This window comes from Cucurbita moschata, unplaced genomic scaffold (assembly GCF_002738365.1).
Source record: "Cucurbita moschata cultivar Rifu unplaced genomic scaffold, Cmos_1.0 Cmo_Scf00011, whole genome shotgun sequence".
Taxonomy (NCBI): Eukaryota; Viridiplantae; Streptophyta; class Magnoliopsida; order Cucurbitales; family Cucurbitaceae; genus Cucurbita; species Cucurbita moschata.
In genome coordinates this window covers 4,604,712-4,631,458 of record NW_019268527.1, presented here as the reverse complement: position 1 = coordinate 4,631,458, position 26,747 = coordinate 4,604,712, and the positions used below count along the sequence as shown (strand labels likewise).

General features: G+C 38.9%; 5 protein-coding genes and 1 long non-coding RNA gene across 8 annotated transcripts; 1 reads left to right on the top strand and 5 right to left on the bottom strand.

Moving 5' to 3' along the window:
• Nucleotides 1-737: 737 nt before the first annotated feature.
• Nucleotides 738-2,452, bottom strand: LOC111449338 (40S ribosomal protein S9-2). Its single transcript, XM_023089187.1, has 3 exons — nt 2,325-2,452; nt 1,472-1,853; nt 738-1,208 (listed from the first exon to the last, which is right to left on the bottom strand). The coding sequence occupies exons 1-3, from the start codon at nt 2,350-2,352 to the stop codon at nt 1,025-1,027; spliced, it is 594 nt and encodes a 197-aa protein (XP_022944955.1). The 5' UTR covers nt 2,353-2,452; the 3' UTR covers nt 738-1,024.
• A 1,340-nt stretch (nt 2,453-3,792) lies between these two features.
• LOC111449339 (HVA22-like protein c) lies at nt 3,793-5,634 on the bottom strand. 2 transcript variants are annotated; one of them, XM_023089189.1, is made up of 5 exons: nt 5,441-5,634; nt 5,332-5,358; nt 5,127-5,249; nt 4,038-4,284; nt 3,793-3,963 (listed from the first exon to the last, which is right to left on the bottom strand). In XM_023089189.1, the coding sequence occupies exons 1-5, from the start codon at nt 5,494-5,496 to the stop codon at nt 3,892-3,894; spliced, it is 525 nt and encodes a 174-aa protein (XP_022944957.1). In that variant the 5' UTR covers nt 5,497-5,634; the 3' UTR covers nt 3,793-3,891. The 2 variants fall into 2 exon arrangements, with proteins under 2 accessions (XP_022944957.1, XP_022944958.1); XM_023089190.1 differs by having other exon boundaries at nt 3,793-3,960; nt 5,441-5,628.
• Nucleotides 5,635-6,757: 1,123 nt separating this feature from the next.
• Nucleotides 6,758-8,417, bottom strand: LOC111449334 (transcription factor TCP15-like). The gene has a single exon (XM_023089183.1). It carries the CDS (start codon nt 8,171-8,173, stop codon nt 7,100-7,102), a length of 1,074 nt encoding a protein of 357 aa, XP_022944951.1. The 5' UTR covers nt 8,174-8,417; the 3' UTR covers nt 6,758-7,099.
• A 7,239-nt stretch (nt 8,418-15,656) lies between these two features.
• On the bottom strand, nt 15,657-19,331 carry LOC111449341. The gene is made up of 3 exons (XR_002711584.1): nt 19,251-19,331; nt 17,409-17,527; nt 15,657-16,022 (listed from the first exon to the last, which is right to left on the bottom strand). It is a non-coding gene; the product is annotated as an uncharacterized LOC111449341 (long non-coding RNA).
• Nucleotides 19,332-20,459: 1,128 nt separating this feature from the next.
• Nucleotides 20,460-24,102, top strand: LOC111449337 (sphinganine C4-monooxygenase 2-like). Of its 2 annotated transcripts, XM_023089186.1 has the most exons (3): nt 20,460-21,047; nt 22,717-23,134; nt 23,854-24,102. In XM_023089186.1, exons 1-3 carry the CDS (start codon nt 20,826-20,828, stop codon nt 23,883-23,885), a joined length of 672 nt encoding a protein of 223 aa, XP_022944954.1. In that variant the 5' UTR covers nt 20,460-20,825; the 3' UTR covers nt 23,886-24,102. The 2 variants fall into 2 exon arrangements, with proteins under 2 accessions (XP_022944954.1, XP_022944953.1); XM_023089185.1 differs by lacking the exon at nt 23,854-24,102 and having other exon boundaries at nt 22,717-23,520.
• Nucleotides 24,103-25,042: 940 nt separating this feature from the next.
• Nucleotides 25,043-26,504, bottom strand: LOC111449333 (protein PHYTOCHROME KINASE SUBSTRATE 1-like). The gene has a single exon (XM_023089182.1). The coding sequence runs from the start codon at nt 26,439-26,441 to the stop codon at nt 25,134-25,136; it is 1,308 nt and encodes a 435-aa protein (XP_022944950.1). The 5' UTR covers nt 26,442-26,504; the 3' UTR covers nt 25,043-25,133.
• Nucleotides 26,505-26,747: the final 243 nt, after the last annotated feature.

Sequence of the window (26,747 nt, the reverse complement as noted above, 5' to 3'; positions counted from 1 at the left end):
TCCAATTATTACATGGCATATCCCAATGTTATTTGGGTCACTATGGTAGAACACCCTTACTCTTGAAACAAAACTCAAACAAAGAGGACGAAGCAAATTCATCAAGTAGAATTATTGTTGAAAATTAAAAACTTAATAGAAGGGCCCCAAAGAGACAATCCAACAATTTCATTTCAAGTCCTTACCTTTACTAAATATTAAAATAACGAAGGAAAACTAAGGAAAAGACTAAAAGATTAGGTGCAAAACAATTTGGTCTATCAAATAATTGGCACGAACAGAATTTATGTTATTGGGCCATTCAACCATAAGGATAACTTCAATATTTTCATTATCATTGCAATATAATCATCATGACTTCAACAGATCACATAATCATCTTTTTGACCTTTCATTTCCCAATAAATCCAAGGGTTTCTTTATTTCAGTATCCCACCAAGACTTGGGATAAGTAGAGAATAGATCAGTATTTGTAAGAGTAAAATAAGCACATCTTGTTATTGACACATGATATCCATCAAGGTCTAGATATAAACTCATAATACCTTCAAATTTCAATCTATCTGACATTTTGACATTCATGGTTTACTATATCTAAACTCATGACAGTCTAGGGCTTACAACTCACACACACTTGCAGAGCACCATGAAGAATATAAATACGCCAAGCAACCAGATTATGATCAAATCTACTCAAGCAACCAGATTATGATCAAATCTACTCAATAAATTCATGATGCAGAGGAATTTTTAGTGAAGTCCTATCATGGCATAAAAAATGTGACAACAAAATCCAAAGAGAAGCTTGTCCAAAATTGAAAACTAGTGCCACCACCGAAGAACAATCAAGATCTCTAAATGAAAATTAATCAAAGCAAAACTTCTAGAAAACATAACATTTTCATCAACAGAGAAAGCTCAAGGTTAGCTGGAGAAGGAAACAGGACTTGAGGTTAATCTCAGATACCTGAGATCCTTGGCTAATCTTTTACCATCATCTCGGATTATGTGTTTACTCGATAACTCAATCCTCGTCTTCTTCATCTCCATCTCCACCAGCAGCCTTCTTGGCGGCTGCCTTCTGGTTCCTTCTCTTCACTCTTCCGGGGCGACCACCACCAAATGGACTAGTGAGAGAGAAGTCTATGTGCTTTTGAGAATCAACTCTCACCATGAAAGAAGGGATGTTAACCACCTGCCTCCCAACCCTAGAAAGACAGAATCGAATGAAATAATCAACAACATATGCTTCAAACGCTACATACATTTCAATAAGGAAGAGTATAGAAGTAATACAAAACAACACTAAGCTTACAATTTTGCATGCAGCAAACACCTAACAATGTCCAGGCAACAAATACGATCTTACAAAATTGGTATAAATCAAGTGGTTTCAGAGTACTTTATATACAAAGGAATGTTACTGCGATGCAACATCTAAAAGATTAGAGTGATGATAAAGCCATTCTACCTTATATGCTTTTGCCTGATGAGCACTCTAGCATGATGAATAGACTTCGCCATTCCAGACTTGAATACGAGGGTTTGAAGACGACGCTCAAGGAAATTCTCCACCGTAAGTGCCAAAACATAATCAAGCTTGTTTTGACTCTCATCCAAAAGTCCATACCTGTTCATCCTCCTAAGCAGAGCCTCTCCCTCAAAAATCCTACGCGGATTCTTTTCATCCAGAGTTAAAAGCATTCTTGCGTTATTACGGATTCGGCTCAATGCATATTGAACCCTCCATAGCTCCCTTTTACAACGAAGCCCATATTCACCTACAAGTTTAAGTTCTGCATCCAGACGCTCCTTCTCATAAGGACGACGAGGTTTCTTGAACGTCTTTCCATCTACATAATGACAGATCCCACTATTCAACAACCATGGCTCTCAGCAACCGCGCCAAGAAATCGGCATTATGTAAAACAACATTTTATAATAATAATAATGCAAAAGCCACTGTCATATTCTGATCTACATAAAATGAACTGAACAAAAATTTTGAAAGAAAACAAAATGGAGCAGAGAAACTGTCAAGCATTCATGAATTTAAAGCCTAGGAATTTGAGTCCCCATGATTTCTAATCCAACCCCCATGGCATCCCAACCATACGGTTCCTTATGTTCCAGCTAACCTAAGATTAACCAGGAGGCCTAACATGCGCGAAACACAACCAGAAGAAAAGTACCAGAGATAGAAGATCCAAACCTTAAGTGCATTAAAATGAAGCATATGAGTATGTATTGCAGATGCTCGAAGGCTCTATTAGGTGACAATGAATATACAATTCCGTAAAGTTATTGAATTTAAGAATACTCACAGTTCCTGTAGAAAGAGACGTGCACCATGTCTTCTTCTCCGCTCCGGCTTCAGTCCTCGCCGCGATCTCGATCGGAAACCCTAAAACACGAAAACGAAAAGCGCCGTAATGGAGGAAGGTTTTGTGGTGAATTTATATGAGATTTTAAAACCCCCGCTTTATGCTGTGAACCTGGCCCTGCGCCCTAGCCGAAGCTCTGGGCAGAGCATGTGATGGGCCCATTAACATATGGGCTTTCCAGTGAACCTATTATGAGTTTGTTTGGGCTTTACTACGTGATGGGCCCACTAATATTTGGGCTCATGAGTTTGTTTGGGCCTTTTGAATATTTAATCACGTGCGCTATAACCCACTCTTCGCAGTGCTTGTATATATATATATAATTTTAATTTGTATGTCGGTCAATTTTTTTATATAATTTGTTATTACTCTTATTTTATAATTCCTTCTCATTTATTCACAAATGATCTCTTAATTAACCATATATATCTTAATTAATGAAATTATAATAAGATTAACAAATTATACATAGAGACCTAATAAATAGTATCCAACTTGCACGCTACACATACATTTCCTATTTAAACCAGAATGAGAGATAAATTGGGAGAGATTTCTGCGTTATATAATTGGACCGGGGACGGGACGTGATTAGATTTTCCATTCTCGCTACACAAAAATTTCCTATTTAAACGAAGAATGGGAGATAAATTGGGAGAGATTCTACTCGTTAGATAATTGGGGTCGGGACAGGATTTGATTAGATTCTCCATTCCCGTCTCTATCCAATTTACTGACTCTATTAAATATGATATTTGAAAAATATATTTTAATAATTAATTATGGATATATATGGTTAATATTTTTTTTATAGTTAGGAGTTATGAGTAGTATATTTTATTTTAGATTTGATTAGCAATATATTTTATCTTATATACAACATTTAGTTAGTTATATATTCTCTCTCATTTTTTAGGTATTAGTTGATATTTTTTTTATGGTTGAAATTGTTAATAGTATATTTTATCTTAGATTTGATTAGCGTATATTTTATTTTATATACAAGATTTAGTTAGTTATATATTTTATGTCGTTTTGTAGGTATTAGTTGATAGTTTGTATTCTATTTAAACAGTTATAAACATGAATAAAGATCAGACTTTCGATCTTAGTTCTATTTCTATTTCTATTTTTTCGGGTATTAGTTGATAGTTTGTATCATATTTCAACAGTTATAAACAACATGAACTAAGATCAGACTTTCGATCCCAATTCTATTTCTATTTCTATTCTCAAGTGGCGCACTTCAAAGGGTTGAAGTCTTCGAAATTCAAATGGATTTTATGTTTTAAGTTCTAACGAGTTTAATGTCTTGGAGATGGGACGGGTCCCCGCCCCGATGACATTTCTATTATCAATCAAATCTTTATAGTTTTTCAAAGTAAACGAATGAAAATGAGATCAATACTTAGCTAGAATTAGGGACATGATGTTGCAAGTTCATAACATTTTATGCATAAGCCATCCTCTTACACATCATCAACGAGTTACAAAGTACACAATTCAATCAATATACGTAATCATCATCGAATATCATGTAATTGTTGTTCCTCCTCGGCCTATCTCTTTCGGACTGCTGCTAAATTTGGCAAACAAATTACGTCGTCAGGATCAAACACATAGTTAATATGTTAAATAAATGCATGAACAAACCTTGTGCATAAGCCTTTCGAAAGCTTCAGTTCCATGTTGTTCCATGTACTTCTCAGCAGCAGTTAAAACATCATCTGGGGCACTGAAAATTTCTTTGGTCTTTTGAGGAATATACCATAGCGTTGAAGTTTGTGGGTTCATATAGTATGGCCTAATGAAGTTTTTGTAAACGTGTGCTGCTCCATTGAAGTGTGGCAGCACCAACCAGCTCATTATTATCAGCTTCACGTAGGGCCAAACCGCAACCCTGGAACAAGAATTAACGTGTTAGGAACCACGACTCTTCGTAATGGTATGATATTGTCCACTTTGAACATAAGCTTTCATGGCTTTGTTTTGGACTTCCTTAAAAGGTCTCATACCAATAGAGAAAATCCATGATCATTTTCTAAATTGGCCATTGTGGGACTCCTTCCCAACAATCCTCCTCTCGAACAAAGTACACTATAGAGTCTCTCCTGAGGCATATGGTGGAGCCCTCGAACAACCTCCCCTTAATCAAGACTCGACTCCTTCTCTGGAGTTCTCGAAAAAAGTACACTATAGAGCCTGTCTTGAGGCCTATGGTGGAGCCCTCGAACAACCTCCCTTTAATCGAGGCTTGACTCCTTCTCTGAAGTCCTTGAACAAAATGCACCATTTGTTCAACACTTGAGTCACTTTTGACTACACGTTTAAGGCTCACAACTTCTGTGAGACCCCACATTAGTTGGGGAGGAGAACGAACACCTCTCACTAGCAAACACATTTTAAAAACTTTGAGGCGAAGCCCGAAAGAGAAAATCCAAAGAGAACAATATTTGCTAGCGATGGGCTTGGGTTGTTACAACTTCTTTGTTCGACATTTGAGAATTCTATTGATATGACTAAGTTAAGAGCATGACTCTGATACCTGATACCATGTTAAGAATCACGGATCTCCACAATAGTATGATATTGTCCATTTTGAGCATACGCTCTCATGGCTTTACTTTAGGCTTCTCTGAAAGACATCATACCAACAGAGATGTATTCCGTAAAACTCATGATCATTTCCTAAATTAGTCAACGTGAGACTCCCTCCCAACAATCTTAACATAGCCTACTTACACTTCTAGAACTTTGGCAAACGTGAGCTCGAAGAGAGTCATGAGTGAGTACAAAACCCAGTAAGTGAGCCATTGCTGATCATCCACAATTGACTTCGTCTCGATAGCCTTGATCGAAGCGTAACTATTATCAAACAAAAACAACCCATTGTAGCTGTGAATTCAAATAAGGTTAATACAAAATTACAAACCCATTGGTGACTTACAGTGGATACACCAGACAAACCACTGGCCTGCAAAGTTGAAAGCCAGAGATCAAAACAAGTTAAAGAAAGGGCAAATTTTGAAAGCAATGGAAGGAAGTAGAATGATTACAGAGCAAGAACATCGAAGTTGTTGGCCACGACTTGAAGAAAGTTCCCCGAACCCATGGCCTGCAAAATTGAAACTAGGCTTGTTTGGTGTGGAAGAAATGGGTGTGGCAATAAAGGGGAGGTTGATGGATAGAGAAAGGCGTAGGAGTAAAGTTTGTCAAAAAGGTGTTTTTGACAGTAGGGCTAATTGTCCGAGAATTATGGTACACGAGAAAAGAGGCACCGATTTTCAGTAGGCCAATGTACACTCTTACCACTCACTCATTGGCTTCAACGTCGAACATAGAGTTAGATAATATCATATCATTGTAGTGGTTCGATTCGTTGTTCTATCTGTTTAATTGGTTTGATGGTTTAGTTGGTGAATAAATGCTTGTTTTTATCTACGACAATTTGGGAGCAAGATGGAAATATCTTTGTTTGGTCAATGATCAACGAGATTTAGTGATGAAAAATATGTGGTGATGATGATGCCAAATATACGTAAGTGAGTATCAAATCAATAGGGTGACATTGATTAGGGCATAAAAATGATAGGTGAAGTATAGTGAAACGTAGAGCATATATTTTCCATTAATCAAAGTTTGTTGAACTAATGATACTCATAATAGCTTATGAAGTAGTTAGCAAAAGGGTTTGTTGGTAAAGTTAATATTTTTAAGATGATATGATATTTATGTATTTTTTAAATAAAAAAAGTATATTCGGCCCAGACAGAAGAATCACTTAGATATGATACAAAATGAGTTTTGTTCTATCGCTAATCATAGATTTTCTATGAACAATACGAGTCGAAGTTTTAAGAATGGGAAGGAGTCCACGAACGGTAACCCATAGAGGAGGATTTATGCAATCACATAGTTTGGGCTCCTAAAATATGGTGCCCTGTAGACCTTCTATTTGATTGAATCGAAATGCCAAATGAATTGGGATGTCCCTATTGGACTAGGTCATTTCAAGACAAACAGATCATTTTTTGTAAAGAAGAGTCCGAACAAAAAATGATTTTGACAAAGAGGTAGCTCGTTAAATAGAAAAACTTCAAAATCCCAACATTATCCTTCCCGTCTACAACTCATTGCTCCCTCCTTTCTTTAAGTTTTACCACGTTCATAAAAACTCCAAAACAATACGATCATTACTTTCTTATCAACCATACATCCATGTCAAAACATTGTATCCATTCCCAACGAGCATTTAGACTAATTCATGCCTCGAAAATACGAAATTTCAGATGTAGAAAGATACCAGAACTTAAAATTCTCCACATGAACAAAAAATAGATAGATAGATAGATAGATAGATAGATAGATAGATATAACATTCAAAAACCGAAAATACTCAGGTTGATATTCATTTATATGATGAAAACATAGGCAGATGCCGGCGGGGGGAACACAAGCCAAATCCAAGCCTTGTTTTTGGTAATCAAAAAAGCCTTAATTGCTTACCAAATCCATCGCAGCTACTATGATACTAAAGAACATTGCAGTTTTAATGAAAACTCATACACACAAACCGCAATAAACAACTATCACTCTTTTTTTTTGGTGTATTTACTCAGAAAATCAATCACTAAAAGAAAGAAATTAAAGAAAAAAGTATGTATTAGGATTGAAAAGCAGCAAGCATACATGTTTTTTTGAGATGTCTTGTGGGTCTAAGATTGATCACGATTTGAAGTGGAATCATGAGCTTCATTCCCACTTTGATGAACAGCCGCCACTCCTCTTGTCGGAGACTCTGACACTGACAATCCCGGCATCGTTCTATAAGCACTCAGCGCTGCTAACATCCCCAAGTGGGTGTCGGTGGCTGGACCGCCGCCACTGCCACCGATCCCGGAGCCCAACGGTTGGGCAGTTGGCAAAAGAGCCATTGGCGGTGGAAGATTCATGAAATGAAACCCGCCACTGCCACCAGCTGCAGCTGCTCCTCTGAACATACTGCTGCTACTCATCGACGGGAATGTCCACATCGGATCACTCGCTGGATTACTCGGATTCGTCATCATCCAAAATGTCGTCGGTACCGCCGTGCCGTGACTCGCTGGAATCGACCCGGAATTCGATTGAACTAAATAATTCCCGATTGGATTTTCCGATGAAGATTCCGACTGCTCCGGCCGCCGTTTTTTTCCCGCCTCAGTCAAATCAATTCCACCCTGATCGTGCTTGACATAGTTCGAAGAGTTGAAATTCAAGAATGTAGAAGAATCATCCACGAGAGCGTTACTCCGATCCCAAAGATCGGATCTTGTTCTGACGGCGAATTGGGTCGGGTTGAAATAGCTCGTTCGGAAGTGGGAAGGGGCGGAGATGGTGGAGCCGGAGCTACGAAGGGAAATATTAAGTGAAGTGAAATTCGCCGGAATTGTACCGGTTCCGGTAGCGGCAATTACGGCGGGCTCAGCTTGCTGTAGAAGCCACTCAATTGTTTCGCCATCGGACTTGTGGCCGAGTTCTCTAGTGAGCTGAAAAACCCTAGCAGCGCAAAGAGCAGGCATACGAATACGGCGACCGCGGCCGTCGACTTTGGTGTGGCGGTCTTTGGTGGTGGCCCTTTTGGGAGGGGGCTTGTTGGGTGAAGAAGAAGAAGAGGATTGAAGAATTGGAGTAGTGGTTGATGTTCCGTTGTTGGCGGAGGTGGAACAAGGGTGGTGTTCTTCTTTTTTCTCCAACAATTGTAATGGAAAATTAGGTCTTCGGATCCCATTTTCAGCGTCCATGATCATAAGCGTAGACTGTTTGTCTCTTTTTTTTGGCTACCAGTACATCTGTAGCTGACCCTTAGATCATATCACATAATGGCCTACTGGGTCTCTTTCTCTCTCTCCTCTCTCTCTCTCTTGTATTTGTGGAGCAGCATGGAATTCCTTTCAGATGGGAGCTGGCAGAGCTTTGTGTGTGTGTGTGTGTGTGGGTGTCTCAAAGTTTCCTCCTTTTTGATCCATACAAGAGTAAGAAAGAAAGAGAGAGAAGATATGGGAAGTGGGCAAGCTTTAAGCAACAAAAATAATAAGTGGGATTTCTGTGTCACCAATCACGACTCTCTATAATGATATGACATTGTTTATTTTGAGCATAATCTCTCGTGACTTTACTTTTAATGGAGATAATATTTCTTACGTGTCTGATGTATTGAACTATCTTTGGATCAGCTCTTTAAAAGGCGCACTGTGATGTCTCACATTGGTTGGAGAGAAGAACAAACCAGGGTGTGGAAACTTTCCCCTAAGAGACACGTTTTAAAGTCTTGAGGGGAAGCCAGAAAGGGAAAGTCCAAAGAGAACAATATCTGCTAACGGTAGATCTAGACTTTTACAAATGGTATCAGAGCCAGACACCGGACGATATGCTAGCCTTCTCGCTATTCCCCGAAGGGGGGTAGACACGACGCGGTGTGCCAGTAAGGACGCTAGGCCCTAAAGGGGGTGGATTTGGGGGCGGTCCCACGTCGATTGGAAAAAGAAAAGAGTGCCAGTAAGGACGCTGGACCCCGAAGGGGGGTGGATTGTGATGTCCCACATTGGTTGGGGAGTAGAACAAACCACCATTTATAAGGGTGTCACATTGGTTGGGGAGTAGAATAAACCACCATTTATAAGGGTGTGGACACCTTCCCCTAGCAGACGTGTTTTAAAGTCTTGAGGGGAAGCTCAAAGAGGACAATATCTATTAGCAGTGGATTTAGGTCGTTACATGCATGGAGTATTCCTTATAAGCGTGTGGAAACCTCTCTCTAGTTGTGACACTACGCAACGGGTCAAAGTGGATAATATACTGAGCAGTGTGCCAACGAGGACGGTGGGCTCCCAAGAGAGGTGGTTTGTGAGACCCCATATCGATTGGAGAGGGGAACGAAAGTTCCAAGGGGTGGATTCCACATCGGCTGAAGAGGGTCAAACCCAATTTAAACTCATGATCTTCCTTCCAAGGGGTGGATTCCACATCAGCTGAAGAGGGTCAAACCCAATTTAAACTCATGATCTTCCTCTCAACCGTTTGATACGTGAACACGAAAACCGGGTGTGAAATTAGGGTTGTGTAATTGAAAAGGATTAGGTAGGATTCAATGTTCATTCTTGGAGATCATAGTTAATATGAAGACATAAGGATATAGTGGGATGGGTCCCACAAACAGGCAAGTCAAAAAACTAATAATTCTAGAGAGAGAGAGAGATAGAGATAGAGATAGAGAGAGTGACTGTTAAAAGGAAGTTCATGAATTATCTAAATAACATGATGCATGTGGCTCCCATATCATTCCTATCATCATTGACATAATTTGCAATTGACACCCTTTTCCCTTTTCACTTTGCCTCTCAAGGGCTTCACCTTTCTCGTATTTCCCCCGTCCCCTCCTCTTTCTCTTCTTTTTGGAGCCCGACACGGTTAACAGTGAGCTTGAGATATTACAAATGGTATCAGAACCTCAAAAGGAGTGGACGCAAGGGACGGATCATTTGAACATGAAAGGGCGAAGTTAAGAGAGTATATTTGGTGATTCATATAGATTAAGAAGTGGCAGTAACATTGTTTGGGGAATCAAAGAAAGTGCATGGAGTTGAATCGAAAGGCGATGGGACAGGATAATCCTTTACCTTTTCTTATTATTGCTGTTTTTGTTCAATAAATTTTCTATCTTTACTTTTGAGCCATACGTAAACTCGGCTTTTCTCTCACTCATCTCTCCACCATCCAATTTGCCTTCTTCTTTTTAAGTGATTCGATGGAGGGTTTTCACTCTTCACAATCCTTCTTTTCATAAACACTTCATTTTTAGGATGACATTATTTCTACTGCTCTTCACCTCTATTTTAAGTAAAACACTTATGAACCCATCAAAGTTTGACTAGAACGAAACATTTTTTTTTTTGTAAAGGGTGGAAATCTCTTCTTATTCGTACTAGACACGTCTTAAAACGGTGAGACTAATGGTGATAAATAACAGGCCAAAGCGAAAAATACCTCCTAGCGGTGGGCTTAGGTTGTTAGAAATGATATAGAGCCCGACACTGGGTGGCTCGTTGGCCCACAAGAGGATGAATTGTTAGGGTATAGAGCCAGACACTGGGTGGTGTGCCAGCGAGAACGCTGGCCCACAAGAGGGTGGATTGCTAGCGATGAGTTTAGGCTGTTACAAATGGTATTAGAGCCAAACACTGAGTGGTGTGCCAGTGAGGACGCTGGCCCACAAGAGGGTGGATTGTTAGCGACAAGTTTAGGCTGTTATAAATGATATAGAGCCTGACTCTGGGTGGTATGCCAGCAAGGACGCTAGCCCACAAGAGAGTGGATTGCTAGCGATGAGTTTAGGCTGTTACAAATGGTATTAGAGCCAGACACTGGGTGGTATGCCAGTGAGGACGCCGGCCCACAAGAGAGTGGATTGTTAGCGACAAGTTTAGGCTGTTATAAATGGTATAGAGCCAGACTCTGGGTGGTATGCCAGCAAGGACGCTGGCCCACAAGAGAGTGGATTGATAGCGATGAGTTTAGGCTGTTACAAATGGTATTAGAGCCAGACACTAGTTGGTGTGCCAGCGAGGGCGCTGGCCCACCAGAGGGTGGATTGCTAGCGACAAGTTTAGGCTATTACAAATGGTATAGAGCCAAACTCTGGGTGGTATGCCAGCAAGGACGCTGGCTCACATGAGGGTGAATTGCTAGCGATGAGTTTAGGCTGTTAGAAATGGTATAGAGTCAGACACTGGGTGGTGTGCCAGCAAGGACGCTAAGCCCCCAATGGGATAGATGGTGAGATCGCACATCAGTTGGAGAGAGGAACAAAACATTCCTTATAAGGGAGTGGAAACCTCTCCCTACTAGATGCATTTTAAAACTATGAGGCTAACGGCGATACATAACATGTCAAAATGGACAAATGGTATCAGAGTCAGATACTAAGTGGTATGCATTCGAGAATGCTGGCTTAGAAGAGAGTGAGTTGTGAAATCCCACATCAGTAGGAAAGGGAAACGAGCATTCCTTATAAGGGGTCGAAACCTCGATACATAACGGGTCAAAACGAACAATATCCGCTAGTGGTGGACTTGAACTGTTATAAATGATATTAGAGCTAGACACCAGACGGTACCGTCAAAGTGGATGTTTTGATATTACTTAGGATTCCCATATCAGTCAGTGGACAAACTGAATGAAGCTCAACTATTACCGGTGGTTGCTTGTTGGAGAGATGAGCAAATTTTGAGGTCCCTATCTTGGTAGCGAGGCAGTGCGTTGAAGAGTTAATGTTATGTGTGAAGTGTGGTCCTTAGAAATATCTTAAATGCTTTACGTGCAAAGTGTTTAGATTTTGAATGAATTGTAGTTTAGTTTTTGTCATGTTGTTGGTGTTATTCAATATATCCCAATTTGAAAATCACACCAAAGTCAGCAGAGTTGTTGGGCAGAACGCTTCTTCTCTTTCCTTTCCTTTGTACTATGCATATTGATCTGCAGCTTTGAATATATTTCAGTTTGAATTCAGATACATCAGCTTTATTCAGTTTTTTAATCACTGTTCTAACAGTATCTTCCCTTAGATCTCATGAGATTACATTTCCTACCATATACAATAGCTAAGATTCCACCCACTTACGTACGGAAACCTCTCTAACATACGCGTTTTAAAATCGTGAGATTGATAGTAATACATAACAGACTAAAGCGGACAATATCTTCTAGCGGTAGGCTTGAACTTTTACAAATAGTATCAGAGCCAAATATCAGACAGTGTGCCAATGAGAACTTCGGGACTCTAAGGGGGCTCGGCTATAGAGGGGAACAAAACATTCATTATAAGGATGTGGAAACTTCTCTCATGTTAGCAGTGAGTTTAGACTTTTATAAATGGTATCAGAATTAGACACTGGGCAGTGTGTCAGTGAGGACGTTGGATCCTTAAGGGGGGTCGATGGATTGTGAGATCTCACATCGGTTAGAGAAAGGAACAAAGCATTTCTTATAAGGATATGGAAACTTCTCCCTTGTTAGCAGTGAGTTTAGACTTTTACAAATGGTATTAGAACTAGACATCGGGCGGTGTGTCAGTGAGGACGTTGGATCCTTAAGGGGGGTCGATGGATTGTGAGATCTCACATCAGTTAGAGAAAGGAACAAAGCATGAACACTATACTCCTAAGAAGGTGGATTGTGAGATCCCACATCGGTCAGACTATTTGTTACAGGATAGAAGAATCGTGTGCGAGAGAAAAGCCGACGCAGAATTCGATCCAACACCAAACGCACAGAAGGGCAAAGACCCATGTGGCTAATATTCTAAAATGTAACATAAAAAGGAGACACCATAAAGGGAAAAAAAACAACAACAAAAGAAAGGAAGTGTGACATGATAATATTACATTCCAACAACTAGCAATGAATGAATGATAAGCAACTCAAATGATGAGCAAGTCAATTTAAGAGACTAATCATAAGATTAAACAACTTCCATTAAGGATAATCCATGGGAAGAAGAAAGGAGCAAGTGGGATATGTTAGAGACAGTTTGCTAATATTAAGGAACATGGTTTGGTTTGGTTTTGTTAGTGTTGTTGTAAGGTGTAGTGTACTTTGCAGAAGAGTTTTGGAGTGGTTGAACAAGAAAGATATGATTTTTATTATAATTTGGGGCATTAACACCAAAAGGCTTTGTCTCATGCATTGTCACTATAGGCAACGACATAATCACGTTGGGTGTGGATACAAACCTAAAAAGGACTCATCACAATCATGCTGTCTGTGAAAAAACCAGCTACCTCTTCCTCCCTCATATTAATTTCTGCCTCACAACACCTTTCTTTTTCCTTTTTTCTTCATAAAGCTGCCTTCTCCTAACACATTTTTACCTTTTCCTTTTCCTTTTCTTTTTTTTTAATCTATCCTAATCGACACTCATTACAACGATGTGTAAAGAAGAGCATCTCTTTTCTAGGAAAAATTATGCATTGACCCACGATCAACTGACGTGACATGGTTGGTTCAAACATACCACTACCGTTCGTAGAGTTAAAAGTTCAAAATTTTCATCCAGGATCAACTAACATCACATATTTGGTTCAACTAGTTCAAACATACCACCATTGATCAAAGGGTCAAAAGTTCAAATCCAACTAACGTGACATGTTTGGTTCAACTAGTTCAAACATACCACCAAAGAGTCAAAAGTTCAAATCTTTCACCCATGATCAACTAACATGACATGTTTGGTTCAACTAGTTCATGCATACCACCACCGATCAAAGGGTAAAAAGTTCAAATCTTTCACCTGTCTATACCTGCTACACCGACTCAAAATCATTGCTACATGAGGACCATCCCGATCAAAGGGTCTAAAGTTCAAGTCTTTCACCCATCTATACTTGCTAAAACGACTCAAAATCGTTGCTACACGAGGACCACCACCGATCAAAGGGTCAAAAGTTTAAATCTTTCCACAGTCTATACCTGCTAAAACAACTCAAAATCGTTGCTACATGAGGACCACCCCGATCAAAGGGTCTAAAGTTCAAATCTTTCACCCGTCTATACTTTGCTAAAACAACTCAAAATCGTTGCTACATGAGGACCACCCCGACCAAAGGGTCTAAAGTTCAAATCTTTCACCCGTCTGTACTTGTTAAAACGACTTAAAATCCTTGCTACACGAGGACCACCACTGATCAAAGGGTCAAAAATTTAAATCTTTCCACGGTCTATACCTACTAAAATGAGTTAAACTCGTGTTGAGGGGTAAAATTTGGGGGGTAAAAAAGAAGGGCAATAAGTAGATGAGAAAGAAGTAATAAAATGGGAAAGTGGGATAATAATGCAGTGAAGTTGACAGGCAAGAGGGCAGCTGGAGAGAGAGTAGCTCAAAGTGATATCACGTGTAATGTTGCACATCTAAATATCGATGCCTTACCTTACATGAATTATTCATCCCAAAAAATTAAATAATTCATTTAAATTTTGTGGGAATGTTAGTTGTTAACAGGCCATAAATATTTCATTTTCGTACTGTTTTTGGTCAAGTCAATTTTCTTTTTTTTTTTTGCTATATATATATATATATGAAAGATACTTAAGTATCAATTTAGATATTCGTAACTATGATTAGGGGAATATTTAGCATATGATTATTGCTTTTACATATATTATGACATGAATTGGAATGACAGGCTAGCACCCTATAAGGGCCACAAATTCAAAAGCTTGTTATTATTATTATTTTTTTTATGTACATCAACATCATTGTTTTTATTAATTTAATCAAAATATGTAATGAAAATATTAAAAAAAAATGCTTTTTCTCTTTTTTATATATATATATATATAATCAATATTTGTGGCGCTGATGATCGTTGACAGCCGACGATGATTTATATCTTTGATTTTGAAAATTCGAACATTTTTTTTCGTATCTAATAAATCAATGTGAAACTAGTTAATTTACATTGAAAATTTTGGTATTTGAGATGAAAACGACCATTTATTTAATTAAATATTATAGTTTATTTTTCTAAATTGTTTTAATGGTACCCGCAAACCATCGACCTATTAAATAAAAATTAGTATCCTTATCTATCTATGTAAATTTTTTAGTTTTGATTTTTTTAAAAATTTTGAAATTGACTTTCATGCATCCAATATTGACTTCGATTTTCTAGTTCTATCTCTCGTGATTTGAGTTGCTACCAATTTTTTTTAATTAATGTGCATCTGACATGTTGTGTACTCTTAAAAAATATTTTTGGTAGAGGGTAAACGTCCAGAAGGGTTAATGTGGAATTGAAAATATCTATTGATATTGAGACTCGATCGATATCTTTTACAAAATACTTATAAAGTAAAGAAAGAAAGAAAATAAATATTAATATCGGCGACAAGTTCTATTACTTAGTTGAAGTAAAAACATGGTGTATGCCGGAATATTGATAACAATATTTAATCTTTGATTTGGGACGGAAATGAATTTGAGATCCCAGATCTCATATTGGTTGGAGAGGGGAACAAAGTGGAAACCTCTTCCTAGTAGACACGTTTTAAAACTATGAGGTTGACAGTGATACGTAATGAGCTAAAATGGACAAATACCTGCTAATAGTGAGCTTCAACTGTTATAGTGACAAAGAACTTAGGTTAGATAGAAGATAACTATCTCCACTGATATAGTGTTTCTTTTAGGCGGAACTAAAAACAATCATACTCAAAATGAAGAATTTCGTCCCAGTGAAAAGTGATTGGTGGCAGTAAAAGAATTTCAACGAGCCTAAGTCATTAGAGCTTACGCTCAAAGTGTACAATATCATACTAATGTAGAGGTTTGTTGTTCCCGACATGCATGTTCGGGTGTAAGTAATAAAAACAAATTTGAATTATTTTGATAATCTTTCTGAAAATGGTGAGTCATATTGGGTGCGTGGGGGCGAAGGGGGCAAAGCAAGGCACATGGGTAGAGTTATAATGGGACTTATGGGGAAGGCATTGGTCCCATCTCCCATCTTCGGCTTTAAATGGAATGTCCTCCATTGCCACCCCACCCTCTCACACTCTCTCTCTCGCTCAAGCTACACCCTTCGTGGGCTGTGGTGATGAGTGCTGTAATCATAACAATTATGGCCTTTAATCTTCCCTCTTAAACTGCTTTTGCATTCAACTTTTTCTCTTCATATTTGCTTTTCTTCATCCGAGGATACATATTATTTAACATTAATTAACAAACTAACTAATAAGAAGGGCTCGTTTTGTCGGACCTCACACCAGTTAGAGAGGAGAATTTAGGGTAGTAGTGAGATTGGGGTATTACAAATGATATCAGAGTCAAACACCGGACAATGTGCCAGCGAGAAGGTTGAACCTCGAAGAGGTTTGACACTAGGGGGTGTGCCAACGAGGGCATTGGACCTCGAAGGGGGTGGATGGGGAGTCCCACATCGATTGGAGAGAGGAACAAGTGGCAGTAAGGACGTTGGGCCCCGAATGGGAGATGGGGGGTGGCTTATGAGATCCCACGTCGGTTGGAGAGAATAACGAAACATTCTTTATAAGGGTGTGGAAGCCTCTCCCTAGCAAATACGTTTAAAAACCTTAAGGGAAAGCCAGAAGGTAAAACCCAAAGAAAACAATATCTGCTAGGACTTGAACTATTGCAAATGGTATCGAATCCAGACATTGGGTGATGTGCCAGAGAAGAGGTTGAACCTCAAAGGGGGATGAGGACACTGGTCCTCAAAAGAGGGTAGATTGAGGGTCTCACATCGATCGGAGAGGGGAACAAGTGCCAGCGAGGACGCTGGACCTCGAAGGGTGTGGATTGTGAGATCCCATATGAATTGGAGAGGAGAATGAAACTTTATAAGAGTGTGGAACCCTCTCCCTAACAAACAAGCTTTAACACCTTGAAAGGAAGTCCGAAAGAGAAAGTCAAAAGAAAACAATATCGGCTAACGATAAACTTAGGCTATTACAAGTTTAGTTAAAAAGTTCACAAAACCCGTCTTCAGAAGTCAAGATTCTGATCTAAAAATTTTGAAAAACAATAAAAAAAAAAAGGTAAATTCAAAGAGGGTAGTTGTTCCTTTCGCAATTATTAAAAGGTTAGACAATAATTTTTTTTATATTTCCAGAAAAAGGTCACTGCTACATGTGTGAAAACACATACTAGGCTACCTAATATGGTCAGTCATTCATGCTTTAATGTTCAAACCCTTTGTTTCCCACGTGATTGACTCCAGCAAAATATGGGGTCCTTATATACAATGGCTAATGCTTGTTCTATTTTGTTCATCTTGAAGGGGAGTTCTCAAATGGGCTTGGCTATTCACTTCCTACCATGACCTTCCCACAAAGTAAAAGAATCAAAACTCAACGGACAGCCCTATACACTCTACAAACAAGCACCAATTGAAGAGAGCAGACATAATTGACTGAGCTTTGTTAGCTACTTTCATATGGAAGTGAAGTAAGAATGGGCGAGAGTATTACCTGTTTGAATAGATTAGGCAGGTGCGCCGAAAATGCTCCAGTTTGAGACTTTAAAGCTGGAGACTGCAACTTTGAATACCTCTATGGATCCGGATGGGATAGCACTTTCGCTCAAGGCACTGCAATGACAAAAATATAGCACAATAATTGGTATAAGAGTTGCGAGTGACAGGTACAAGAAAGACATGCTGCGTGCCACAATCATATTTTTCTTGGCAGCGACCGCACTCACTCTCAGCACTAAATGAGTCAAGCTAACTTAGGATTGTGTTGCCTACGGCCGGACAATGAATGCTCAAGTATCTAGCACCAATTTGAGACAGTTTTAGAAAACGGGGATAGAGAGAGTTTGAAAGTAAGATTTAAGAGAAATTGAAAACAATGTTATATGGCATACAAGCAAAAACACAACACAACACCTTAAATAACATATAACTTTTCAGGTAGAGAAAATTTGACAACTAGTTGTATCCTCCTATAGTACATTTTGAGGCGATTCAAGTCTCACAAGCCTAAATATGATTTCGTCGTACGGCCATACAAAATTTAGGTGGGAGGAGTTGTCGATGGGTCACATCTCCCTATAGTACATTCGGGGAAAATCATGTCTACTAGATGTGGACAAGATTTTGTTGAAACGTCATATACTTGGACAAAATAAGAAGGAAATTATACATCATGAAGGCAGTAAAGGAAAGAGATAAAGTGATACAAGGCAAGAATTATGAACATTACGCCTTGGACAAGCATGGCTGGTGTAGGAAGAATTAAGAAAATGGGGTTGGGTTTATAGAGGGCCAGATGATACCAAAAGAAAAGGTAGGTTAAGGGAAGTTGGGTAACTGAGCAGGAAAACTAGAAAGAACAGGTTTCTCAAGTACTCGATAGACTACCACACACAGCAGCAATACATACCATTTGGCCAACTGCAGTTGTAACCATACATGCCATCCATCTCTTTAGAACATAACCAAGGACCATTTCCTACAACAAGCAACAGACGCCTCTATTGAAAAAGATTCAAAATTGTAATCCTAATTCCTAATTACTACAGACGATAGAAATAGTTTTTGAGCTATAAATTTGATCAATTTGATCACATAACTTCCTTGCCCTCCCCAAAGTAGTCCACTTTTATCTATCACGGTCATGCTCGTCTAAGGCGTATTGCCCATGGCCACATGCTCATGCCATGCCGAACCCTTTGTTTAATTCAATGTTGTATTGTCTTCCTATTGTATTTTCTGTTTGTATGACTACTCAGCAAAGTCATGTATCGCCTCAAAATTTACTATACGGGTGTGACTAGTTGCCTCAAAATTTACTACAGTAGCGGTGTGACTAGTTATATAACTTTGATAACCCGCTTTCAAAAATCTCTCTGGCTTGAGCATAAGTTGCTCAGCCATAGGTGTTAGGAATCATAGATCTCCACAATGGTATGATATTGTCCACTTTGAGCATAAGCTCTCGTGGCTTTGATTTTACTTACTTATAAACTCACGATCATTCCCTAAATTAGCCAATGTACGACTCCCTCACAACAATCCTCAACAATAGGTTTTTTCAAGTTAAAACCATCTTATCACATAGGGTCAGAGGCTTGAACATAAGTTGTCCAGCCATAGATAAGGCTAAAACCACCTTATCAAATGAGGTCAGAGGCTTGAGCATAAGTTGCCAGCCGTATGCGACGCAAATGCAAATTGACTTGACTCAAGAACGAAGGATTAGAACATTGTGCACATAACTTCCTCGCCCTCTCCCTAGCATACGTTTGATTACTACACTGTAGACGTAGGCAGTAAATTTTTAACAGAACAGCAATGGAACAAGACAAACCTGGAACCTAGGAGGAAATGTGCTAACCATGGCGCCACCGAACAGAGCACGCTCTGAAGAGAGACATTCCCTCATTTTGATTAATGGGGAAAACAATCAAACAGAAAAGAGCGAAAATCGAAGCTCGCAGCTTGCATACGAAACGTTTGCTTAGGAACTGCTTCACGTCGAACTGAACCAACGCATTTAAAATCGAACCGTGAATCGGTTTGGTTTGGGCTTTGAGATTGAGGGTTGGGTGATGCCGGTTCAGTCCCTTCGGATTTGAGCCCAATCTTGAACCAAACCGTTTCATTTTTTGCAAAGCCAAACCGAACCAATTCTAATATGGAGAACTGATTGGTTTGGTTCGGTCCAATCGGTTTGATTTTCAAATTTGGGCTCATATCCTTCTTTGCTCTTTGGCCCAATAAGGCCCAATAAGGCCCAATATTCTTTTAACTTCAGATTGGAAAATTATAATAATGATGATGATAATGATAATAACGGAGGAAACCCAATCAACTATCGGGAAGGAACTCGAGCAACTCGTGGCAAGGAATTTCTACGGTGAATGAAACAGGGGTGAACAGATAAGGACAAAAAAGTCATCTTTGACCTTGTTCGATCCTATGGATATTTATCTATCTGTAAAGCCATAAAGTGGGCTAACAAATCCTAAAAAATCATCGACTTGTTTAATAAAGTCTCTCTTATATTCGATACCTACAACTTAAAAGACTCTGCAAAGCAATGAAGCAGTCTAAATTAACATAAAAAGATGAACAAAATATTCATTACAAGAGCGTGAAAATGTTCATGTTTTTCAAACTGTGAGTCAAACCGCGCGGTCATATTTAAAATTTTTATATAAAATTATTAATAATTTTTCCCCTTCAAACGTGGTTGTTTTAATATAAATATATAATAAATAAAATGAATTAAAATATGTTTGGTCAATTCTAGGCTTCGATGTCGCACCGATTTCCAAGTTGTCTTTGTTTAATTTTTATTAGTTTAAATTAAAAAGGAAAATTTAAAACGTAGACACATTTGGGCTTGAAATATATAGAAGCTGAAACAGTGGGCAGGTAACGGATTAAACGAGGTGAAGCATTAAATCACAGCCGTACATCATGCTGGCCTTGTTTTGACTCGTTGGCAGGCTGCCACGTGGATGACCGCCCAACCCAACCCTTTCTCTTCCACGACGACATTTCCTCAAGTTCGTGTTGGAAAGGGAATCTTAAGAAACGACGTAGTTTGATTCTTCTCGATCTCCATCCTCTCTCTTCCTGGATTCGTACTGCTTCCACAGATTTCTCTTTGTTTTGTCTGCAAACCCTAGCTTGAATCCCCTTTCCATTTCCTCCTTCCTTCGTTGATTCCGGTGTTGTTGTTTCATTTCTTTCCCGAAAACGCTAGTGTGGGAAGCTTCTTCCCCCTTCTCCTGAATTGGATTTGGGAATCCCTCCCTGCTGTTTCTCAGTCTGCCGGAGAATTGTTCGGGAGCTGCGATTTGGGGTTTTGAGTCCTAATGCACTTCCGGCATCTATTGGAGTTTAGTCTTTGATTGCTTCTAGCTCCTTTTCCAAGATGGGTTTTGTATTCTCCGATCAAATGTTGGGTACTTTTGTGCCAATTGTGGTTTACTGGTTGTATTCTGGGATTTATATTCTACTGGGCTCATTTGAGAACTACCGGTTGCACTCTAAGGAAGATGAGCTAGAGAAGAACGTAGTGCCCAAGAGCACTGTGGTCAGAGGCGTTTTGCTTCAACAGACTATTCAGGCAGTCGTTGCGATCCTCTTGTTTAAGGTACACATTGCATGATGTCAGTTCCGAGTTCATTTAATTTCAATCTGTATATGATTTTGATTATGTTTTGTGCATTTGTCATGTCCCCTGTATAAAGTTTGAATCAATTGATTGTTATTAGTTGAAAGAGGCGGCGCTGAGTCCACTTCGATGCGTATTTATCGCTGTATTTTGTTAACTCCCCCCCGGTCCCCCACTTGCTTTAAGTTCTCATGGATTTGTAGACACCATTTATTGATGCTTTAAGACTGTCACTTCAATTGTTTTTGTTGAGAAGTAATCGTACAAGTGCTTAGCTGCGCGAAATTTATTACTGATCTGAAACTTCATCAGTTCTTTTATACTTTACAAGCTGACAGCATTAGTAGGTGGAGCGTTGGACCTTTGTACTTCCTAGTCTTGCTGACCAAGATTGGTTGATGTATTATTTTCTGAGAATTCCTTTTGTTATTTCTGAATCATCTTTTTTTATTTCACCTGGTTAGGTCACTTTCCATGAAAATATTTCATCCATGATCCTCAAACTACTCCACAATTCTTAAAAAAAAAAAAAACGAGTAACCTCCTACTTCGAGGTTCAGGTTTAGGAGAGGTGTGCTTTTAGCTCTATAGGCATGTAGCTCTTCACTACGCTAATTGTGTAAGTGAAGCGGGTGCTAGGTGGGTGTGCGCATTTCCCGACATGTTGAGGTTGGTAGTGGGCGGGTCTAAAGGCAAGAGCATGGTCCAGCCATTGATCACGAGTCAACGACCAAACAAAGAAGTCAAGTAAGATAAGTAAGACGAGCATTTTCTATTGGAAATGATCGTCTAACCTTGTGGTTTCTTAGGAAACTATATAATAGTAAATTTGATACTTAGGATGTGCGGTTGATAGTGCTTAAGCTTTTATCCTTTTTCCCTTCCTGTCTTGTGATTTGGGTGGTTGAGGGAAAAGAAAGAAGCGAACTGAAAGTAGAAGTAATCACTTAAAAAATTTGTCCTGTATGGATAGGTATCATTTAGCGAAGACATTGTTGGTCTAAGTTGTTAGGCTTATGGTCTTTTCTGCACCCTTTAATTTGTATCTGGACTACATCTAAAGATTACTCGGGATCGCTATGGTCAAATTCAAACCCTTCACATTGAGAGTATCTTATTGTTCTTCCAAATTCTAACCCTTCACATTGAGAGTATCTTATTGTTCTGCAGTTCGCGATTATTAGTTTCCTAAGTGTAGCATTTTGGCCCTCATTTCTTAAATACACGTTCTCTCACTGTTCAAGTACTGGCTGAAAGTGTCCTGTAGGCTGTAGCCAATACAATCAAGAAACAGAAATTGGTTTGTTGAGGTCAGTTTTTCGAGTTAGAAGACCACCGACGCATACCTGAAGATAAAGGGGTTGAAGAACTTTCTTGAATGATGCCAAAATCGGAACGTTAGGCTGTAAATCCTGCAATTAATTTCTGATATGCTGGATGCAATCATTTCTATTTGGAAGCTGGACAATTACTTGTTCCATTCGTTTACCAATCTTCATCTAATGTCTAATGTATAAACTTAGCAAGTCACAATGTGGCTAATGTTTGTGCGTGTCGTTTTTTGTTGTACGTTTTATTTATCACAGCTGAGTCGATTTGGCATTGCCTGCCACTGACAATTGCTTTGTTGAAACTTATCATCACGTAGGTGACAGGAAATGATGGGGAGGTTGCTACAGCTCCAAAATCTTGGCTAACAATCGTCCTTCAGTTTATTGTTGCGATGCTCGTGTTGGACACTTGGCAATACTTCATTCACAGATACATGCATCAGAATAAGTTCCTATACAAGCACATCCATTCCCATCATCACCGGTTGGTTGTACCTTTTGCATTTGGAGCTTTATACAACCATCCATTGGAGGGTCTTCTCCTCGACACGATCGGTGGAGCTTTATCTTTCCTCGTCTCTGGGATGTCCTCTCGAGTCTCCATCTTTTTCTTTTCATTCGCCACCATCAAAACAGTAGATGACCATTGTGGATTATGGATTCCCGGGAACCCTTTCCATGTGTTCTTCAGAAACAATTCTGCATATCACGATTTCCACCATCAGCTATATGGCAGTAAGTATAACTTCTCCCAGCCATTTTTTGTTATGTGGGATAGAATATTTGGTACCTATATGCCTTACTCAGAGAAGAGAGCCGGGGCTGGTTCGGAAGCGCGAGTTAAGGAAGATTAGTTGTTCCATAGCAAGCATATATTATTTTCCTCACTGTTACTTTTTTTTTCCTCTCTATCTCTCTCAGCCACCACACTGCTAAATTTGTATCATACGCCTGCTCGTGTCTTACACTCTTGTTAGTATTATTTCCTCGTCGTTTCATAGCTGATTCGTGTTGTGATTTGAACCTTTCTTTTTCTTGTACCTACTCCTTGTGAACAGAGAACCTCTGATTTTTCCTTCTTTCGATTTGGTTAAACGTTACTTATCCCTTTCCCAGCTGCATTCTGAACTATCTTTCTTCTACTGAAATAGATTGCTCTGATATGGTGAAGCTGCAAATCTAGGCTAAACTTGGTTTCTACGAAAATTTAGCACTTATTTGGTTCACATGGTATGATTAGTAGAACAAAGACAATGATATAATTTATGCATGAACATAGGAACTATATGTATTATTTAATGTCCAGTTGCTTCATTGAAACTATACATAACAGCAGGTAAAGTTTGGCAAACTGTCGGTCAAACATTGGATTAATAGCAGGAATCATATGTTGTTGTCTGTATCTGACCTGGAATTGTCATGCACATTATATATATATATATATTTTAATGCAGAAGCAGTATACAATGTTGATGGCCAACTATGAATGACCATCTATCTGTAAATCATTTCCCGAGGGACGTTTGGACCTATCAGAGGGGTCTTTCTCAAAGCTGCACGTCGCTTATTTTATTTCAAGTAATGAAATGCTTGATGTGGCAACAGCTATGGAATCCATTCTATTTTGGATATGCTCTAATTTTTAACATTATCTCCTATTTTAGCAAATCAATTATTCGAATGACATGCAAGCCAATCACCCACACCTTTTCTTTTATGTTCTTATAATATGGTTTTGGATATTATAAAGTAGTGTCTCTCTCTTGTATTTTACGGAGTATTTTTTGATAATGTAACGTGTTATACCCAGGATTTAGAATCTTAATTCCGCACTTAATGGCTTTGTTTCTAAGAGTGAACACGAGTCTTCTCTGCATGTTCTGTTCTTACTCAGTAAAGAAGTGGTACATGAATTGAAACCACATCTGAATGAGAGTGATTTTGGCTTAAAAGAATTGAAAGTCATCATCTATGCCAACAAAGTGCACCTTCCTTCTCGGTGGCTTAATCATAGGAACTTCGTGGTTAAGCATGCTTGTTGGATGAGGTATTGGGAATTTTTCCAGGATGTGAGTTAGGACAAAACTTGCTCGAATGACTTATGTTGGTACGTGGAAATAGTATTCACTCTAAGCTAGAAGTAAGTACGTGACCATATTGTAGGAGATGTAAGGTATTGTCAGGGCATCAGGTAGATTTCGAATCTTGGGCATGAGTCGTTACGATAATCGTTTATTTTTCAAAAAATAAATTTATAAATATTTTTGTTTTGTTATAAAACCCAAATAAAATAATTTTGATTTATTTAAGAATTTTTTAAAATTCTTTTAAAAACAATAATACTAATAATAAATTTCTGCCCATATGTGAGACCAAATTATTGACATTAAATCTATCCTTTTTTTAATTATTGTCCTGCAAATTTATTAACTTCTTATAGGGCTATTAATATAAAAACATTTAATTAATCATTTTAAAACGTAAATATATTAAATAATACGTTTGTAAAAGAGTTTTATCAAACATTTAATTAAATATATTAAACATTTTATTAATTTTTGTGAAAAAATTGGAACCTTTCATTCTGCAAAAAAAGAATTTATCATTAATTTAAGTAATGAAACTATAATAAAATTATATAAATTCCCTTAAAAATTATCACTTTATTATGAATAATTAAAATAGGTAAACAACATTTAATTAGGGAATGTTTTAAACTCTAATCCCAATTATCTCATGAGCGAAGCGTACAAGCAAATCTCTGATTCGAGCTAAACCCCATAATTTTGGTATCAGCTTCGAACCTCATCAGCCTTCCAAACGACGCCGTTCTCCGGCGAACTTCCGCCGGAGAATCGTACTTATCTCCGGCCACTCTCACCGCTTTCTGATTCTTACAACCCATCAGAAGATTCGAACGCCGCCAATGAATATTCTCCACGTCGCTCTCGTAGCTGGATTTAGTCATGTAGGCTGCAGCGGTGGTGGAGAGCCGCCGTTCATCGTAGTCCGACACGACGGAGAAATCAGCGGCGCTGGCCGTGGTTACACTCCAATCAATGCTCGCCTCGCTTGGCGCGGTGGGTGTTATACAATCAGAGCAATTAGAGCCCTGTCTTGTGAGAATCGAATTGGGGTTCCCCGTTAAGCTCTCAATCTCAAAAAGATCCGAACTTGCATCACTTCCGGTGTCCTCGTCGTAGATTTGATCGGAATCAGAAGCTTTCACTCTCGGAACGACGTCGTTCCACGCCATTACCGACAGCCTCTTCTCCAAATGATTCATGTTCAAAGCATCGACATTTGGGGATCCAAAGACCTCAATCGATTTCCGGCCTTGAATTTGTATTTTCAGCGCCGTGTTCTTCGTGGCCTCCGGTATTGAGCTCTGAAACGTGAAATTTATCCCTGATTTGGTCGGCGGCGATTTGTCATTGTTCTTTACTTCCACAGACTTGTTGTTGCAGCAATAGCATTTATACAGCAAAATCTTAGCCAATTGTGACGATTTCTTCTTAATTTCCTTCGAAGATTTTCTATTTACTTTCTGTAACAAACCATTTTGGCTATTCCAACTCCCTTCAGAACGAGTTGAGCTGCAACTTTTAGGCTTCTTGCTCTGTTTTTTATTTTCAGAGCAGAATTTGATGAGCTCTGGGCTGTTAATTCCGCCATTGAAATACTTCTCTGCTCCAAAAACTTCTATATGATCTTCATCTTGTTCTTGAGCTGTTGTGGTAATGGTGGAATTATTAGACCGATTGCGAGTTGATTCAGCAAGTTTACGCACAAATTCTTGCTCTGCATGGTTCAAGTAAGAAGAAAAAGAGGCTTCACGGAGGTTATTGCTCTCAAAAGACACTCTCTGCGAGAGATTTGTATCACAAACAGGTGGCGGCAAGCTCACCCTTCCCATGGACCAAACCCAATTGAAGATATGAAAAAAGTTGGAAACTTTGTTGAAGAAATGAGTGGGAAAGAGATGGGAATGATTGGTGTATAAGTAGAGTATGTATGAGATTAAGCCACGTGTCACAATCATATTCTTGTGATAATTGTGCTACACTTGTTCCGACAGTGAGAAATTCGACGTCGGTGTATGTTAAAACCTCGAGTCACGTTGCGAGAAAAGGTTTAGAAAACGTGAGCAATGAATTACATTTGAAAACGTTTGAAGAGAGTAACGTTATGTGACTATAAGAAAATTAAGAAATACCACGGCTTAAATAGCATATAACTCAAGACAGGAAGAAGTGACAACTAACCATATTCCTCATTCGGGAGTATTTTAGACTTGGCGGGTGTAGATATGGTTTTGGTGAATGGTCATACACTCACGTATCTAGAA

What these genes read in the sequence shown, in the direction of transcription:
- LOC111449337 (XM_023089185.1), top strand. Translation starts at nt 20,826, where the DNA reads ATGGGTTTTGTATTCTCCGATCAAATGTTGGGTACTTTTGTGCCAATT. An exon ending in TTGCGATCCTCTTGTTTAAG is followed by an intron (nt 21,048 to 22,716) that starts GTACACATTGCA and finishes ATCATCACGTAG; the next exon opens with GTGACAGGAAATGATGGGGA.
- LOC111449334 (XM_023089183.1), bottom strand. Translation starts at nt 8,173, where the DNA reads ATGATCATGGACGCTGAAAATGGGATCCGAAGACCTAATTTTCCATTA.
- LOC111449339 (XM_023089189.1), bottom strand. Translation starts at nt 5,496, where the DNA reads ATGGGTTCGGGGAACTTTCTTCAAGTCGTGGCCAACAACTTCGATGTT. An exon ending in TTTGCCAAAGTTCTAGAAGT is followed by an intron (nt 4,285 to 5,126) that starts GTAAGTAGGCTA and finishes TTCTTGTTCCAG; the next exon opens with GGTTGCGGTTTGGCCCTACG. An exon ending in TCGAAAGGCTTATGCACAAG is followed by an intron (nt 3,964 to 4,037) that starts GTTTGTTCATGC and finishes TGCCAAATTTAG; the next exon opens with CAGCAGTCCGAAAGAGATAG.
- LOC111449338 (XM_023089187.1), bottom strand. Translation starts at nt 2,352, where the DNA reads ATGGTGCACGTCTCTTTCTACAGGAACT. An exon ending in CGTCTCTTTCTACAGGAACT is followed by an intron (nt 1,854 to 2,324) that starts GTGAGTATTCTT and finishes GTCATTATGTAG; the next exon opens with ATGGAAAGACGTTCAAGAAA. An exon ending in ATCAGGCAAAAGCATATAAG is followed by an intron (nt 1,209 to 1,471) that starts GTAGAATGGCTT and finishes CTGTCTTTCTAG; the next exon opens with GGTTGGGAGGCAGGTGGTTA.
- LOC111449333 (XM_023089182.1), bottom strand. Translation starts at nt 26,441, where the DNA reads ATGATTGTGACACGTGGCTTAATCTCATACATACTCTACTTATACACC.